This window comes from Littorina saxatilis, linkage group LG8, assembly GCF_037325665.1.
Source record: "Littorina saxatilis isolate snail1 linkage group LG8, US_GU_Lsax_2.0, whole genome shotgun sequence".
Lineage (NCBI taxonomy): Eukaryota > Metazoa > Mollusca > Gastropoda > Littorinimorpha > Littorinidae > Littorina > Littorina saxatilis.
Window position 1 is genome coordinate 61,684,468 of NC_090252.1, and position 16,392 is coordinate 61,700,859.

At 45.4% G+C, this 16,392-nt stretch overlaps 1 protein-coding gene across 1 annotated transcript in view; it reads left to right on the top strand.

Annotated features, from left to right (window-relative positions):
- Positions 1 to 16,392, top strand: part of LOC138974028 (serine/threonine-protein kinase SIK3-like) — a 57,738-nt gene that overhangs the window by 16,962 nt on the left and 24,384 nt on the right. Inside the window, exons 3-9 of the mRNA XM_070346730.1 lie at positions 7,886 to 8,047; positions 8,406 to 8,530; positions 9,012 to 9,135; positions 10,897 to 11,162; positions 11,981 to 12,158; positions 12,625 to 12,722; positions 14,347 to 14,683. Of these exons, the coding sequence (XP_070202831.1) occupies positions 7,886 to 8,047; positions 8,406 to 8,530; positions 9,012 to 9,135; positions 10,897 to 11,162; positions 11,981 to 12,158; positions 12,625 to 12,722; positions 14,347 to 14,683 (1,290 nt within the window). The remainder of the gene's footprint in view (positions 1 to 7,885; positions 8,048 to 8,405; positions 8,531 to 9,011; positions 9,136 to 10,896; positions 11,163 to 11,980; positions 12,159 to 12,624; positions 12,723 to 14,346; positions 14,684 to 16,392) is intronic.

The following is a 16,392-nucleotide window of genomic DNA, read 5'->3' on the forward strand; positions in this document are numbered from 1 at the left end:
ACGAAGAATCTCCTTGAACTTGAACAGTGACTATGAATGGAGAGAGAGAGGGACAGACAGAGAGAGAGAGAGAGAGAGAGAGAGAGAGAGAGAGAGAGAGAGAGAGAGACAGACAGAGAGAGACAGACAGAGAGAGAGAGAAAGAGACAGACAGAGAGACAGAGAGAAGGGTGGTGGTGGTTATGCTTCTCGTCTTTACAAATTATAGCATTCTGTCATTTTCACAACTGTTGTCTACTCTGTGACATTAAAGGGTTGTAATATTACTAATAAGCTCTAAATTCTGTAAAATATCATCAAAACTGAGATCTGCTATCTGCTCTCTGTGTCGAATATTGCACTCCTAATCCTATGTGCTCTAAATTCTGTCATTTTCGAAGACATGATCTGCTCTTTTTCTTTCGCGTCAAATGAAAGAGCACCTTGAATGTTCAAGGTTCTTCAATTTCCAAACCTCCGATCTGCTCTTTGGCTTTCATGACAGTTTGTGTGAACTAAGGAATCGTGTAACTTCACCAGATATCTGTTTTGTGGCATAAGGAAATTCTGTCCTTGCCAACACCTCGAGCGGATAGTGCTACTTGTACCAGCCTCTGCGAAACGGGGGTCTTCAGATCTCTCCTGCGTGCAATCGTCAAAGGATTGCGCACAACTACCCATGAAGAAGTATAAGGGCACAGAACTCCTGCTTGTTTAAGCGGGCATGTACACCACCACAGATGATCTGTCCGAGTTTTTCTCGAGATATAATTCATCCTTGTTATTGGACATTTATGGAATTTGACACTCTTGCATTACACATTATATATATCCTTAGTTTTTTTGTGAACAGCTCTTTTGAATTTTGTCCAAGGCAACTTTAATATGTTAGGAGACAAAATAAGGTTCTTGGTCACGTGTTCGGGCTCTCTTACACGTGAGCCATGGAAGATGTTAAGGCAAAAAAAATAAAAATAGGTGTGGTTACGGTAACATAGCCAAAAAAAATAGGGTAGGAAGGTAGGCAATCACTTTTTTTTTTTTTTTTTACTTTTTTTTTCTAATGTGTACAAATTAAACCTACTCGACAGGGAAATAAGTGTGCGACTCGAGCGCTTTTGCTTTCATTGCGTTTTCTGCACTCGTTTTCTTGTGTTTGTTTTTTTTGACAAATGTAATAAAAAGTTATAGGGTCGGCCCCTAAAAATAGGGTAGGTCGGGTTACCGTAACCACACCTATTTTTTTTTTAGGCCTAATCATTAACAGTAGCTCCAAACAATCAACAACCAATCGAGCAAGCAAACGGGAACGCCTATCCTAAATACTAAAGTATGGTTTGACCGCTCAGTCTGTCTCTGTCCGTTAGCCATAACTCTCCCCCCCTCCACTCTAACATCACCACCCCCCCCCCCCCCCCCCCCCCCCCCCCCCCCCCCCCCCCCTCCCGGCCGCTGTGGCCAAGACGCAGGCTTGATGTTTGCGATGGCCAGTTTGCCTGGGGTTGTGTGGGGGCGAACGCAAAAGCGGATGAAGCGAGCCTCGCGGTGCGCGCCCCCCCCCCCCCCCCCTCCCCTAACCTCCTCACCCTCCCCTGAGACAGGCATGTTTACAGTGGTGAGAAAAGACGTCATCACTTTTTGTTGCTTTCAAACTCGTTAGCCTTGGCTTGCATCCTTTCATACTGATCTCTGTCTGTGTATCGATTATTTCCCTTGGCTGTCTCAGTGCTCGGTACTCGCTCGCGATCACTGTGGGGATGCTCACAGAGGTGGGGGGTATTAAACAAAATGTGGGGATGGGTGGAGGGCGCTGGGTGTTGAGCTTGAGATCATCCTTATCTGATTAATTGAAACTTTAATTATCTCATGAATGTGTAACTAACTCTGTGTATGGCAACTGGTTCTCTTGATCATTGAGTTAAGGAGTGTGATGGGGTTGAACATGAGCTTTACGTTTGATCTGATTAATTGTGACCTGTGTTGTTAATTGTCCTATGAAAGTGTTACATAGTGTTTGGCACATGGTTTACTTGTCCTCATCATTAAGGGATAGGGGGGGCCGGGGGGGGGGGTGATTTAAGCATACTGCCAGGAGGGCCCCAAAGGGGGGGGGGGGGGGGGGGGTATCATCACGATCACGGGAAGGGAAATTTTAGCTTTCACGATCACAGTTACCTTGATTTTTGTTTTCACGATCACGAACACCTTGACGAATAGAGAATCATAGAGTGATACAGCTGTGAAAAATGTACGTTGAAAATAAAATGCTTTGCAATAATGCCCATCACAATCACGAAAACAAATGACGATCACGATCACGAGACTTGATTTTTTTGTCATCACGGATCACGGGCAAAGTCCCATCACGATCACAGAAATGGAAATTTCGGCAATCACGGTGACAGAAAGGTCAAAAAACGCCAATCACGATCACGATTTTAAACCCTTTGGGGCTCTCTGCCAGGAAGGGTAAGGTCTGAGTGAATAGCACATTGGAAGAAAAGATGGGAAGTTATCCTGAAACATAGAGATCGCAGTAAGTCTTCAACATTTGAAATAATGATTTTTTTTTTAAACACAATAATCACTGAATCATATCTATTTGAAAGGTTTAATTCAGGACAAAACTAAACCATACATTCAAAACGTTTTGTTTTTGTCATAAATGAAACCTTCCAGTAACGTACCGTTCTTGTGTTTCGATTCTGAATTTTGAAACGTTGGCAGTCTATCTGGTTTTGGATTTCAACATTTGAAATGAAATAGTTTTGATATTTGTTGTGAGAAATGGGGGGTCCTTAACGTCCTCACAGGAAATTTTCCTTTTAGGGACATGAGTTGGTGATACGCTAAAATATTTGTTGTCTCTCTCCTCTTTCTCTTTATCCCTTCTTTTCTCTCCTCTTGTGTTGTGTTGCGTTGGGTGACTTGCAGACATTTGTTTGTTTGTTCGTTCATGGGCTGAAACTCCCACGGCTTTTACCTGTATGACCGTTTTTACCCCGCCATTTAGGCAGCCGTACGCCGCTTTCGGAGGAAGCATGCTGGGTATTTTCGTGTTTCTATAACCCACCGAACTCTGACATGGATTACAGGATCTTTTTCGTGCGCACTTGGTCTTGTGCTTGCGTGTACACACGGGGGTGTTCGGACACCGAGGAGAGTCTGCACACAAAGTTGACTCTGAGAATAAATCTCTCGCCGTTTAGTCAAGCAGTATGTAAGAAATGTTAAGTCCTTTGTACTGGAAACTTGCATTCTCCCAGTAAGGTAATATATTGTACTACGTTGCAAGCCCCTGGAGCAAATTTTTGATTAGTGCTTTTGTGAACAAGAAACAATTAACAAGTGGCTCTATCCATCTCCCCCCTTTCCCCGTCGCGATATAACCTTGAACGGTTGAAAACGACGTTAAACACCAAATAAAGTAAAGAAAGAAATCTCTCGCCGAACGTGGGGACGAACTCACGCTGACAGCGGCCAACTGGATACAAATCCAACGCGCTACGACTGAGCTACATCCCCGCCCACTTGCAGACATGTTAGCGAATAATTATGGGGATGACTGGCATGGGGGGGGGGGGGGGGGGGCGGAGGGGGTTATACAGGACCAACATGAACACAACAGTGGTGTTTGTCACCAATTGTTTCGCTTCAGCGAATCTGGTGAAATAATCATTAGGTTTCCTCAAAACAAGGCAAAGAAACAACAAAAGGAGCCAGTAAACTGAAGCTTTAAACAAACGAAAAAGACTTCAGAAGTTGTCATTTGGGCCAACATTCAATTCAACGAACAAGAGAACATAAATCCATTTCGCTGATTCTTCAGGAACAAAGCAGACAGTTCTGGACAAAAGCAGTATTGAGTAAGAGAACTAGATGCGCATTAGGTCACGTGACTCGTGTTTGAAAATAATCTTACGTGCGCTTGATCACTGTGTTGAGTGAATATTCTGCCTGTCAGTTGGTCACTCTACGCATCACACTCCCTGTCTATGTATGTCTATCTGTGTCTGTCTGTCTGTCTGTCTTTGTCTCTCTCTGTCTGTCTCTCTCTTTCGGTCTCGCGTTGGTCTCTCTCTCTCTCCCTTTCTCAAAATACAGTTCAGTACTCTCTCTCTCTCTGTCTCTGTCTCTGTCTCTGTCTCTCTCTCTCTCTCTCTCTCTCTCTCTCTCTCTCTCTCTCTCTCTCTCTCTCTCTCTCTCTCTCTCGGTCTCTCTCTCTCTCTCGGTCTCTCTTTCTTCCTATCTTGGTCTCTCTTGGTCTAGCACGGTTGGCCTAGTCACTAGTGGTAAGGCGTCCGCCCCGTGATCGGGAGGTCGTGGGTTCGAACCCCGGCCGGGTCATACCTAAGACTTTAAAATTGGCAATCTAGTGGCTGCTCCGCCTGGCGTCTGGCATTATGGGGTGAGTGCTAGGACTTGTTGGTCCGGTGTCAGAATAATGTGACTGGGTGAGACATGAAGCCTGTGCTGCGACTTCTGTCTTGTGTGTGGCGCACGTTATATGTCAAAGCAGCACCGCCCTGATATGGCCCTTCGTGGTCGGCTGGGCGTTAAGCAAACAAACAAACAAACTCTCTCGGTCTTGGTCTCTCTGTGTCTCTGTCTCTCTCTCTCTCTCTCTCTCTCTCTCTCTCTCTCTCTCTCTCTCTCTCTCTCTCTCTCTCTCTCTCTCTCTCTCTCTCTCTCTCCTCAAGACAGTGGTTGTCTCAGTGATTAAAGTGGAGTGTTGACTCCGTAGAGTTGACTGTTTTCTGTCACAGGCGCACCTTGTTCTTTGTTTTTGCCTTGTCCCCCAGGGAGACGGCTTGCGTCAAATCACACGGCTCTGTGGCAGCCTTGAAGGCTGTGTGTTGTGGGCTTTCCTTCATGGGGTCAAAGATGTTTATTAGAACCCCCCCCCCCCCCCCTCTCCTCGCCACCAGTCCCCACCCAGAAATGTGTTTTGCTGTTACATGCCTCTCACAAATGTATAGGATCGTTTACTTGGACAAACTTATTTGTTTGTGTTTCTGTCTGTCTGTCTCTCTGTCTCTGTCTCTGTCTGCCTATCTCTCTCTCTCTCCCTCTCTGTCTGTCAGTCTCTCTCTCTCTCTCTCTCTCTCTCTCTCTCTCTCTCTCTCTCTCTATACACACTCACACTCACTAACACACACACACACACACACACACACACACACACACACACACACACCTTTACCCCCAACCTACTAATTTTTCAGTCTCCGTCTTGAGAGGCAAAATGTTTATTATCCCAACCCCCTTGCGGCTTTTTCCAGATAAAAGTCATGCCTATTGTCTATTTGCCAACATACACTTCACTCATCGGATTTATAGAAAAACCCTGACACTGCCGAATCGAAAAGAAGACGGGAGTTTGCTGGCTTCCTCCAGAACCCTTCCTCGGCATTCTGCATGGCATTGACATTTCAGTCTTGGTTTTTTTTTTTTTTTTTACTTTTTTTTTTTTTACCCACTAACACGTCAAACTTTTGTTCTTTTTTGTTTAATATTTTTTTGTATCCTATCTTTCGTAGCTGTCAGTGTTGTTGAAAGGTAATTACAGATGTGAGTTCTTGCCCTTTGTTCTTGATTCCTGATCTGTCAAATACCTTGCGAGGACTGACAGTGTCTCTGGTTTTTCTGCCCACAGTCTTTTGCGGAATGCATGTGGGTGTCTTTAGGAGCAGTGGATTCAGTCGTGTATGGGGCGGGTGGAGGGGTGAGGGGGGAGGAGAGTTTGAATGTTGTAAGAAAAGAATGTCTGTTAGATGGTGTGTGTGTGTGTGTGGGGGGGGGGGGGGGTAGAGAGACATGTGTTTTGTTTATAGGCCATCGACCCTTGCACAAAATATTGATAATAAGGAAACTGTCAGACAGACACGCAGTCAGACAGCAAAGAGAAAGAGAGAGAGAGGGGGAGAGGGAGAGAGAGGGAGAGAGTTGTACATTTTTAGTCAACCACTTTAAAGGTCGGAGAGAGAATGAGAGGTGGATGGGTGCAAAGAGACGCATCCGCGAATTGAGATGTTGAATTTATTGTCTGGGCATAAAGAATTGGGATTAAAGATGGGAGCAGGAAGTGGGAAGGGGATTTGGTTACAAAGAAACCCCGCTTTTAAGACCCTGTTTTCTTACATTTCCTGTTCACAATCTCTATAAATGTACACCCATGTAAAGATTACCCCCCTTATTTGAAACCCTGATTTCCTTAGATTTTTTGAAGTCTTAAAGAGGGGGGGGGGGGGGGGGGGGGTCCACAGTATAATTGAAGACTAGTGCATCAGTCCGACAGGTGTGGGATAAGGGCCCTCAGTGAGTGCAGCCCAGTGCAAGACTGATGACTGGCACACGTTGTGGAACTGTGTGTTAGTGAAGCGAGTGTGTGCCATGATGAGTGTGACCCTCTCACGACGTGTGTGCCATGATGGGTGTGACCCTCTCACGACGTGTGTGCCATGATGGGTGTGACCCTCTGTGCCATGATGGGTGTGACCCTCTCACGACGTGTGTGCCATGATGAGTGTGACCCTCTCACGACGTGTGTGCCATGATGGGTGTGACCCTCTCACGACGTGTGTGCCATGATGGGTGTGACCCTCTCACGACGTGTGTGCCATGATGGGTGTGACCCTCTCACGACGTGTGTGCCATGATGGGTGTGACCCTCTCACGACGTGTGTGCCCCTCTCACGACGTGTGTGCTTGACCGCAGTGTGACGGGCCGTCTGCTTGTTTGCACCAACCCCCCCCCCCCCCCCCCTGGGACACCTCTCTTTCTCTGGGCCTTGTGGTGAGGTGAGGGGCTGGGTGGGGCTGTCTGTCTGTTTGGCGGGGCCTTAACCAGTGCACCAGCAACCCCAACCCCCACCTTTCTTTCTCTGGGCCTTGTGGTGAGGTGAGGGGCTGGGTGGGGGTGTGTGTAAGGTTAAACACACATTCACTGCTCAAATGTCACCACTAAACCTGCCTGTGCTTCGGTTCTGCCTCAACACTGATCAATGACTTGGGAGGGGGGAGAGAGAGGGGGGAAGAGAGACGGGGGATTGTGGATGGAGCAAGATAGAGGAGAGAGAGAGAAGGAGCGAGAGAGAGATAGATAGAGGGGGGGGTGGGGGGGGGGGGAGATAGAAAGATTGGTAAACCGCTGAAATGTCACCACTAACCTGCAGCTCAGTTCTCACAAACACTGATCAATTCTTTGACTTGGGGAGGGGAGAGAGGTAGGAAGGGGGGGGGGGGGGGGGGGAGGGGGTAAAGGTAGAACAGGGGGAAGGGAGAGAGAAAGAGAGAGAGATTAACATTCAAAGAGTAAGCCAATAAAAACGGGGGAGTGGGATAAGAGGCTTGGGGAGTGGTGGGGGGGGGGGGGGGGGGGGGATTGATGGGAAATGAGAAATAAAATAGAAGTGTAATAAGAACAAAATGCAGTTCATTTTGATACATTAAATGACATATCCCTGTCTTTATTTCACAACAGACTTTGATTATTGAGGAATACCTGATAGTGATAGCAATTTGTGTTTCACTGAAACTGAAAGTGCGGTTTGGTGAGAGAGATATATTGGTCAAGTTAATACAAACGGTCATGGGTTCGGGACGGACACGGGTCGACTTTTATGTGCAGACACAGAGACGGTATCCATGTTCCATCCCTGTGTCACCACTGTCGCATGTAAAAGACCCCGGTTATTCTTCCATAAGTGCAGGTGGCTGGTTACACCTAAACACGCACACACCTGGGTAGCGCCACTCTGTTGCTGCTAGCTTTCCACTGGGAGGAAGCGACACAAATTTCCAAGCGATGGATCAATAAAGTTATGAAAATGAAACAAATCTGTGTAACCCTATTTTCCTCTTGGTTCAGACCATCTGTATTACACTATTTTGCTTTTGGTTTCAGACCATCTGGTGGCCCACGGTCGCATGAACGAGCGAGAGGCGCGACGGAAGTTCCGACAGATCGTGTCAGCCGTGGCGTACTGTCACAGTCGTCATGTCGTCCACCGAGACCTCAAGGCAGAGAACTTACTGCTGGATGCCAACCTCAACATCAAGATCGCCGGTTGGTTCATTTAAAAAAAAAATTTTTTTTTTAAATGGACCTGGGTTGCATGCAGGCTGATTCAACCCTTACTTTTTTTGCCCTTTTTAAAAAAAAATGTTTTGTGTGTTTTACTCCTTGTTTTTCCTTCGCTGTGTGTGCGTGCATGCCTCTGTGAGTGTGTCTGTCTGTCTTTCCTGATTCTTTATCTGAACATAACTTGGTAGCTGTGTATTTGTGTGTGTGTGTGTGTGTCTGTCTTTCCTGATTCTTTATCTGAACATAACTTGATAGCTGTGTATTTGTGTGTGTGTGTGTGTCTGTCTTTCCTGATTCTTTATCTGAACATAACTTGATAGCTGTGTATTTGTGTGTGCAGATTTTGGGTTCAGTAATTTCTTCACTCCGGCGGGCCCCCTAAAGACGTGGTGCGGCAGTCCGCCGTACGCCGCCCCAGAGCTCTTTGAGGGCAAGGAATATGACGCTCCCAAGGTGGACGTCTGGGTCAGTAACTTACTGATGTTTTTTATGATGCAGATCTAGTCTGTGGTTCCTGTCCTGCCTTTGAGAAACTGAGGTGTGCAAGTTATGGCACCTGTAGATGTTGACATGCAGGACTGGGGGTTATGGTTATAGGCAAAAGTAGAACTAGAAGGGAAAAAAACTGCAGTTGAAAAACTATTTCCCAGTGCTGAAGAAAAAGCCGAACGATATCAGACAAAAGTATTGGCTCTTGGGGATTAAAATTGTAAAGACCAGTTTATTGTTGAGACTGTTAATCTTTCCAGAACAATTTCTCATGCTGGAGTAAAGGACATTTCATGACATCCACATTATTTACTCTGGATTCCAAATGGTACATAACTGCATGAACACATTTTGTGTTCTTTGTTTTCGTAAATAGCTCTTGCTAACGACAGTTAAGAGAACAGACTTTGTGGTTTGATGAAAACATGAGTTGTCATGGTGATACTTCTGTTTCCAGAGTCTGGGTGTGGTGCTGTACGTGCTGGTGTGCGGTGCTCTCCCCTTTGACGGCAACACGCTACACGCCTTACGCAGCCGCGTGCTGAGCGGCAAATTCCGCATTCCATTCTTCATGTCCACAGGTTGGTCACATGCTCACTCACTGAGTCACTAGCTACTCTTGATCCTACATACCTGAGAGAGACACTCGTGAGATAATAATCGTTCAAATCACACGTGTGTATATCATGTAAATGAGGTCATGTCAAGCAAGTCTGGCAGGGACCTGTTTTTCCACTGCTTATGATGCCAAAGTCACAGAGACAAACATCATTATAGAAGAAAAAAAATTGCGCTTGGTAATTACGCTCGATGAATTTTTAGAACTAACACGTCACGCCACACTTTGAGAGTGACGTTTCTTTGCTTTGACGTAATAGATTGCACGAGGCTTTAGAAGAGATCGAGGTTCCAAAACAAGCGTCTTCAATTTAGCTGCCTCGACTGCAGGACATATTCAGTAAAATACACGTAAGTACAGTATTGAAAGAAGCTTTTTTTTTAAATGTCTACGTAAGCATAATTAAAGGTGAAACATGTTTGAATCAGGGATGTTAAAATGCTGTGTGGAGTAGGCTAATTTTTCTAAAAATACACCAATTTTTTTTTGGAATACAGTCGAACCCACTTAAAACAAACACGCTAGTTACGAATTTTGACTTATAACGTATTAGTTTTAAGTTCCCAACTGAATACCTCTTTCTTCATGCTTAAAAAAAATGCTTAAAACGAATTCTTTATAACGAATTTATGCTTATAACGAGCACTTTTTGGATTCCCAAGCATGCATAATGTCTGTAATTTACTCACGCTTATGACGAAATCTTTAAACTCGTCCCGAGATCGACATATCATGGGAATTTGAGAAGTTTGAATACATGTGTCAAAGTCTTCCCTTGCGTCGACTGCTTGAACCATTGCTCAACCGATCACTGAATAAAGTTAAACTGATTACACTGTACTCACAAAACAATTTCAAATTTAGAATCAAAGTGATTGATAGCTCAGACACTGAACATGAATGACTGACTGACGTTTATTTCCTTCGCGAATACCAAAAACGAAACATCAATGTTTTGAACGAAAGCCATTGCCAAAAAATATAGATGCCAGAGTGGTTTCCCTTGGACAAGGGAAACCACACTCTCAACGTTTGCGTTCGCCGGTTCGCGATAGTTTATCAGTCAGTCAGTGCTTTCGATTTGGATTTGAACATGTTGCAACAACAACAACAAAAACTAAATTGGCCAAGGTTTGCTACCCGTCGCCAAGGTAAGTGATTCCGGACAAATGATAGGAACACCGCGAATGTGGACAGTGTCAGTGTGTGCGTGTGTGTGACCAAAAACGTAACAACTGGATGAAACATCTATTCTGTGTGCTCACTCTCACTCAAACTCAACAATCATCACTTAACATGAGACACACATGAACATGTAACTGAATATGTCACTTTATTGTCTAAACGTGAAGCAGCATGAAAGTTGCGAAAGAAACAAATTGAAACACCATAAAATGTACAAGACTTAAAAAAAAAAAGAAATAAAAAAAAATCAATCAATTTCTTAATACGAATTTTGGTTAAGACGAACTTTTTTTCCGATCCCCAGTGATTCGTCTTAAGCGAGTTCGACTGTACTCCAATTGCAAAGAGGGGTTCCCTGGTCTGTCTGTCATTCATACTGTGTTCACTGTTTCTTTGGTCCACAGAGTGTGAGGACCTGATACGCAACATGTCTGTCATTCATACTGTGTTCACTGTTTCTTTGGTCCACAGAGTGTGAGGACCTGATACGCAACATGTCTGTCATTCATACTGTGTTCACTGTTTCTTTGGTCCACAGAGTGTGAGGACCTGATACGCAACATGCTGGTGGTGGACAGCGCTAAGCGGCTGACAGTCGACCAGGTGATTGCGCACCGCTGGATGAGCGCCCCGGGGGAGGAGCAGGAGGAGGACCAGTTCCACAAACTGCTGCAGGAGTTTAACTCTGACCCTCCACACACACCTGGTCTGGACGTCGACACACGGGACACCGAGGATCCGCTGTACGAACAGGTGTTGGACTACATGACGCACCTAGGGATGGATAGACACAGGGCTGCTGAGGTGAGGGACTGAATTTGCTGGTTAAATGATATCAATTGGGTCAAAGGGAGTGAGAGAGAGAGTCTCAGAGAGAGAGACTTAGAGTGAGAGAGTGTGTGTGTGTCTGTGCTATGAACAAGTTCTGGACTACATGACACATCTAGGGCTAGGCAGGCACAGGGCTGCTGAGGTAGGCATGGGTAGAGGGAGGGAGAGAGACAGAGTGAGAGAGAGCGCATGTGTGCGTGTGAAATACAAGGATTTATTTTTGTTTAAACTATAGAGCGCTTCCTTCCCTTTGTTCAGCAGATATCTTGACGGCGCTCTGCCTCATGTGTGTAAGATTCTCTAAATAAACAACGCTCATTGCTTGCCCCTCAGCTGGACTATACTAAAATATTATCTTGCTCATTATGTTCAGTCTGTGGCAACCCCAATATCATCTTGTTACATGTAGTTTAGATCACTTTGTGGTATTGGCACTGAAATATCTATCTCTATGTTCAGTCTGTGGCAGCCACAATATCATCTTGGCACATGTACGATCTATCACTTTGTAAAATATTTACCTTGCTGTGTGTGTCCAGTCTGTACTATCTATCACTGTGTGGGTATCGTTACTGAAACATTCACCTTGCTGTGTGTGTCCAGTCTGTACTATCTATCACTGGGTGGGTATCGTTACTGAAACATTCACCTTGCTGTGTGTGTCCAGTCTGTACTATCTATCACTGTGTGGGTATCGTTACTGAAACATTCACCTTGCTGTGTGTCCAGTCTGTACTATCTATCACTGTGTGGGTATCGTTATTGAAACATTCACCTTGCTGTGTGTTCAGTCTGTGACCGCCAACAGCTACGACCACCACAGTGCCATCTTCCACCTGTTGCTGGACAAGTTGCGGAAACACCCGCGCTCCTTGACGCAGCGCCTGGCCTCCACCCACATCCACCCCCCCGCCGAGCTGCCCATCATCACGCGCACAGAGCGACGCTCCAGCATTACAACAGGCGTCGGTATGTGGCTTGTGGGTCTATCACCCTTTGAAACACCTGTGTTTCTTAAAGGGGTATTGCCTGCAGAGTGTTAGATAAGATAAGATATTCTTTGTTTACGAGGGTATTTGTTTAATAAAAAAGAGTGTTTTTTGACCGGCATCTGTATGTAGCTTGTGGGTTTGTCGCACTTTGAAATAATTGTGTTTACTGTCAGCAAAAGTGTTAGATAAGAGCAAAGAATTTGTTTTATTTACCAGAGTAATGGAATAAGCAAATATAGTTGCTTTTTCTACAGCCATCCCTCGCCCTAAAGCCTCACATTGATTGGGCGAAGTTTAATTAGCGAAGCCAGCTGCATGATGCTTCGGTACTGAATTTTTGATAAAGAAAACCTTTGCAACTTGGCCAATTAAGATATTATTTTTTTGATGTTTTTTTTAGGTGCATAATGAGAGATGTGATGTGACGTGTGGTTGTGTTTCAGTGGAACACGTAGAGGTACCGGTTGAGATCCACGACCCCATCATGGCGGCACACCTGTCAGCCATGGCACAGGTCCAGTACGCTCACGCACAGTCTTTGGTCAGTGGATCATTTTAACATTGAGTAAATTCACAGAGGTTGCGAACCGAAAGTGCTTATTTCACAGAATAATATGACAGGTGAAATCTGCTGCAGATTTCGTTGAACGGTTATACTTTTTTTCCTGTGGGGAAAAGTTGACATAAGGTGTAAAGAGAGAATGGATTGACGGGAGGGGGTTTGTGGAACACTGCTAACAAAAAGAGTAGAGAAACAAGCATGCAGCGACTAATGTTCAGGAATGATTTATTAGTTTTACACAGACCTGTTTACCAGTACGATTTGGGCGTATTTTGTACGCCAAATTATTATCGGTACGCAAATACGCGACACACGCACAAAATACGCATAAGAAAAAGTCTAGAATACGTTTTCCGGTGTTGGTGTGCTGATTACGGGATGGTACAACTGATACCGGTTTCGGTCGAAGGGAGATAACCATGACAGCGAGTCTTCAGCTGTGGAAACCTTGTTCAGTTGTTGGCACGTGCGATCGTCTGGACAATTGTGGCAAAATGAAGCGGTAAAATGTGCCAGTTTCGGATGACTGTACCAAGTCTAAACGGCAGAAGCAGCAGATTTTCTTGGAGAAATATAAGAAAGAGCCAGGAATTGTGGAATCTACTATGGGGAAAAGTCATGCACACTGCAAGTATTGTAAATCAGATTTCTCCGTTGCCCATGCTGGGAAATATGACATCGAACGACACTGCAGTTCCAAAACTCACAAGGTTGCTGCAAAGAAATCCGCTGAAAGCTGCCAAGGAATTATGAAGTTCATTCCCGCAAAGCAAATCCTGCCAGAAGAAAAGGCTGTAGTCCGTGCTGAAGCAATGTTTTCTGAGATGATTGTAAAACTGAACTTGCCACTGTCAACCGCAGATGTTATTTCACGAACTTCCATCTTTTCATTATCTATCTGTTTGGAAGACACTGGTTATAATGCTATAAACTGACAGGTAAATAAAATTGTTTTATCCCTGTTGTATTGGAAGGAGTTAAATTCTGAAGGTGTTCACAAGACATGCTATTCTTACACAAACACGTTTGCACCCACGCGTACATTTTCCCTAGCCCATATGGCTTTGCTTGCAAAGTACACCAACTTTTTGAAAAATACACTCAACCTTTTGGGAAAGTACTCTTGCCTCGGGTTTAGGGTAAACAGGTCTGTTTACAGCAGGTGGGGGTACCTATGCAGTTTTATCATGGGAAAGAAACCTTGTGACATTTGATTTATCGCCCACCTAATGGGCGGTTCTGGTGAGGTTATGCCCCCTCTTTCTTTCGGCTGGTAACTGGCGCCACCTCACGGCAAGATCACATGAGAAAGGAAAAAAAACTTGCATTGGTCCCAAATAGCATGTCGGTTTGGTAACAGTTCGTGTGTAAGTTGTGCATTTTATACGGTAAACAGACAATGGTCGGTTCTGGTGAGGTTATGCCCCTTCTTTCTTTCGGCTAGTAACTGGCGCCACCTCGCGGCAAGATCACAGGAGTTATCTCGCGTTATCACCCCAGAAGCGCTCATTCAGCCAATTAACTGACAGCAATGGTATGCCATTTTATTTTAGCCTTTGATCATTTGGCAGCTTTTCTTAATGTTGTCATTGCTCTCTCCCAGGCACAGCAAATAGACGACAGTAATCAGTCGGACTCTGACGAAGAACCGTCCCCCGAGGCGCTGGCCCGTTACCTGGCGATGCGACGACACACAGTGGGGGTGGGAGACGCTCGACACGAGTCGCCGGAAGACGCCCGAGCCAAGCTGGCCCACAACCAGCCGCTGATCGCCAACCCCCACCACCCCCACTTCGGCCTGGCGCCCTTCTCCCTCCTCCCTGAGACCAACCTGCCGCAACACATTCCTGTCCCCACGGCAACCCTGCCTCCCCACCACCCCGCCATGATGCCTGTCTACGACCACAACTTCTTGCAGCTACCCACCTCCATGGCTCAGGGTATGTTGGAATCTAGTTGTATATATATGGATGATGTTGTGTCCATGTTGGCTCAGGATACGTTGGGATACACGTCCGTAGATAGGGTGTGTGTTATATAGATAGGGAATATGTTGTATCCAAGTTGTGTTATGTCTGTGACCGCAACTTCCTGCAGCTAACCCACCTCTATGGCTCAGGGTAAGTTTGGATATAGTTGTGTATAATATATGGATAATGTGGCCAAGTTGTGTTATGTCTACGACCACAACTTACTGCAGCTACCCAGCTCTATAGCTCAGGGTACGTTGGGATACACGTCTGGAGATTTGGTGTATTTACATTATAGATAGGGAATATGTTGTGTCCAAGTTGTTATACGTCTGTGACCACAACTTAAAGCATGGCTCCAAGTGAGTTGTGACACATTTGTAGATTTCAATAAGGAATTCTGCCAAAATAAATCTGTAGGAGGAACAATTAACAAGTGGCTCTATCCCATCCCCCCCCTTTCCCCGTCGCAATATAACCTTGAACGGTTGAAAACAACGTTAAACACCAAATAAAGAAAGAAAGAATCTGTAGGAGGGGGATGGGGGGGGGGGGGGGGGGGGGTGATATGGAAGAAGTAGGGCAATGTCAAAATCATTAGGTCAGCCTCTGACACTGTTTTTGAGCTCTTGAGAATTAAGTGGTTCACTTCAATGTTTAATCTGTCCGTGGGCAATCCCAATTTTCTCTGTTTAGCATGCCAACACTAAGTCACCTGTACATCTAATGAGGAAGTCCCAACATGTTTTTGACAAAAGTCTGCACATTTTGCTAATTCTTCTTTCTGCATGATGTTGCTGAGTTTATGGATGGAAATACAATCAAACCTGTCAATAACTACAAACCAAGGGACCGACCAACAGTGGTCGGTACAGACAGGTGGTGGCTATGAAAAGATGAATTACATTTCATGGCCAACAATTTGTCAGGGGTCCTTTGGGCTGGTCAGTGTGGGCAGGTGGTCGCTATGAAAAGATGAATGACATTTCATTGCCAACAGTTTGTCGGGGGTCCTTTGGGCCGGTCAGTGTGGGGAGGTGGTCGCTATGAAAAGATGAATGACATTTCATGGCCAACAGTTTGTCGGGGGTCCTTTGGGCCGGTCAGTGTGGGCAGGTGGTCGTTATGATAAGATGAATGACATTTCATTGCCAACAGTTTGTCGGGGGTCCTTTGGGCCGGTCAGTGTGGGCAGGTGGTCGCTATGAAAAGATGAATGACATTTCATGGCCAACAGTTTGTCGGGGGTCCTTTGGGCCGGTCGGTGTGGGCAGGTGGTGGCTATGAAAAGATGAATTACATTTCATGGCAAACAGTTTGTCGGGGGTCCTTTGGGCCGGTCAGTGTGGGCAGGTGGTCGCTATGAAAAGATGAATTACATTTCATGGCCAACAGTTTGTCGGGGGTCCTTTGGGCTGGTCAGTGTGGGCAGGTGGTTGTTGTTGAGAGGTGGTTGTTGTTGAGAGGTGGTTGCAAGGGCAGGTTCAACTTTAGTGTTTCTGTAATCTTGAGTTTGAGAGGGAGAGAGGAGTACAGACAGTTTGTCACCTGAGTTGACTTTGGCCTTCTTGTTGTGTTAGCACTATACAGACCTGGGAACCAATACGATGTTGCTGTATTTTGTATGCCTTATTGTCTAAAATACGATTAGTACGGTCGTTGGAAAAAAATGCGACCAA